Source organism: Eupeodes corollae, chromosome 1 (genome assembly GCF_945859685.1).
Source record: "Eupeodes corollae chromosome 1, idEupCoro1.1, whole genome shotgun sequence".
NCBI lineage: Eukaryota > Metazoa > Arthropoda > Insecta > Diptera > Syrphidae > Eupeodes > Eupeodes corollae.
In genome coordinates this window covers 105233425-105235577 of record NC_079147.1, presented here as the reverse complement: position 1 = coordinate 105235577, position 2153 = coordinate 105233425, and the positions used below count along the sequence as shown (strand labels likewise).

The window sequence follows — 2153 nt, the reverse complement described above, 5'->3', positions numbered from 1 at the left end:
AAAAAAATTGTTATATTTTACAGTTTCAACTTACTGTTTCTTTTTCTGATGAATGCTAAGCTTTATTTATTTATTTAATTACAATAAGGAAGTAAATCAACACATATTTTTTAACTAAACAAATTTTTTTTTTCATTCACTGAAATATTTGTTTGTCCCGCGCAGACATTTTTCAAATCTGGCATCCCTAGAGGGAATACTTACATATTCATGGGTAATAAAAGTTTTTTGTACATGTAAATCTGCAATTATTCATTTGGTTGATTCAATTTTTTCTTTTTATAAACTAAACACCCTGCAGCTCAAATTTGTACGTAACTTCATGTCACGTTACGTAGCTTACAAAACTGACAAAACTGACAGGTGCCTTCCCAAACACCCCACCTAAAATATCTTTCTTTCAATTCAAAAAATCCACAGATGATTTTGTGTTGATGACCTACGATATTTTATTTTGGTTAGAAATAGAAAATATGCAGTAATATTTTAAAAATATCATAATTACCAAACTATAAATCACACGTCCATCCATCGACTTCCTAACAACAAAGCCACAACCTCAAAATGGCAGCAATAGCGACGAAATTATCAAATTCCTACGACAGTTTTTGCGATTACATCCAAAAAGATACAAGAGGTGCAGAGGTAAAGTGCAGGTTCAGATTATAAAAGAAAATCGAAGGCTGTTTAGACAAAATATCAAAAGCTGTATTTAAAATAAACAATTCGATTTAATTTTTGTATTTGTTATATAATTATGTTGGCTAATTTTTGTTTATTATTAGATTACAATTTACGCAGCATCGGGATTGCTCTTTGCCTATGCCTATTACAAAAAACGTCCAGTAAGTTGGTGAAATGCGAAGGTATCTTTTTCCAGAACTAATTTTCGTGTTGGAATTTTATAGATCACAAAGTTTGGCAAAGGTACAGATATCCCGAGAAGCTTTGTACGTAATAAAATCACACAATATGGAGAAATTGATTCGATCGATCCGAGCTCAAAGAGTGGGCCACTTCTCTTGGTAAATCACAAAGCCCCAATGGGATTTTTAGTTCCTAGGGCAAAACGTCTTCCAGTTAAGGTTAGGTCAACAAAATAGTCGTTTTTTCCTTCAGTGACAATTTGAGAATGAAGAGATTAATTTATGATTTAAATTGCAGCTTCCTGGTGTGGCTGTAAATGCGAATGGTTATTCCTGGCTGCAAACTGTTGCTGTCGGCAGGCGTATTGAATTCATTCCTCTGTCCAGAGATGGCGATGACAACAGTGCTGTGTGCCGGGTTCTATTGGTGTGTCCCGAAAACAAGCAGGTTCGTTACACAAGATTGTCCCATTTAGTTGACTATATGTACGTAAATTGTTTTTAGGGACTAATTGACGCATCCGAAGCACTTTTAAGTCTTGGTTTCGGAAAGACCGTAGATCTACCAGAGACAATTAAAGACGCAGAATGGCGAAAATACTACAAACAGTTGGTGAAAGTTGAGCAAAATGCTAAAAAACAACGAGCCGGTCTGTGGGCTGCTAGGTAAACTAACAATTAAGTTTATCTTTGTTGTTGTTAATCATATTTTTCTTATTTTTAGTCTTCCACCACAATCATGGCCGTTGAAAATAACTAAAGAAAAACTACATTCGTTTATATTGTCACTGTTGCCAGCCGATCGAAGATTGCCTGAACTTGTTCGTTAGAGTTTGTTAAATTTTAACATTATTGTTGCTCATTCATTAAATTCATCTAAAAGAAAACAAAATAATAAAATTAAATTAAACGGGGATTTCATTTGACCTTAGCGACTGGGACTACTTAGTTACATAGTACTTAGCAGTGCCGCCTTATAGTTAACTGCAAAAATAAGTTGACATCATTTTAATAAAAATATATATGTATTTTTTGTAATGCTTTTACAATAATTTTGATTTTTGTTTTTGTTGCAATTTTGTAGTTGCGGATTTTGTTATTTAGAATATTCGCTTTGTAAAGTTTGGGGCTAGTTTGGAATGGAGCATGTTTAAATAAAATAAATTGGGTGGCGCAAAAGTCCGTTGAAAACATGGGCCTAGCGACTTCCAACTCTCAACCATTCCTGTGTGCGAGTAATGTTGTCAGGGATTGAGGGGACCTGCAGTTTCAAGCCGAATCCGAAGG

The 2153-nt window shown here is 34.3% G+C and overlaps 1 protein-coding gene across 1 annotated transcript; it reads left to right on the top strand.

The window, feature by feature from the left end:
- Window positions 1-389: 389 nt before the first annotated feature.
- On the top strand, window positions 390-1918 carry LOC129939008 (uncharacterized). Its single transcript, XM_056046860.1, has 6 exons — window positions 390-645; window positions 786-845; window positions 909-1085; window positions 1165-1314; window positions 1372-1532; window positions 1591-1918. The coding sequence occupies exons 1-6, from the start codon at window positions 565-567 to the stop codon at window positions 1694-1696; spliced, it is 735 nt and encodes a 244-aa protein (XP_055902835.1). The 5' UTR covers window positions 390-564; the 3' UTR covers window positions 1697-1918.
- The last annotated feature ends 235 nt before the right edge of the window (window positions 1919-2153 follow it).

Bases quoted from the DNA above. Each gene is read 5' to 3' on its own strand.
- LOC129939008 (XM_056046860.1), top strand. From the start codon at position 565: ATGGCAGCAATAGCGACGAAATTATCAAATTCCTACGACAGTTTTTGC. The intron at 1,086-1,164 runs GTTAGGTCAACA...TTTAAATTGCAG, and splicing joins CAAAACGTCTTCCAGTTAAG to CTTCCTGGTGTGGCTGTAAA. The intron at 1,315-1,371 runs GTTCGTTACACA...AATTGTTTTTAG, and splicing joins TGTGTCCCGAAAACAAGCAG to GGACTAATTGACGCATCCGA.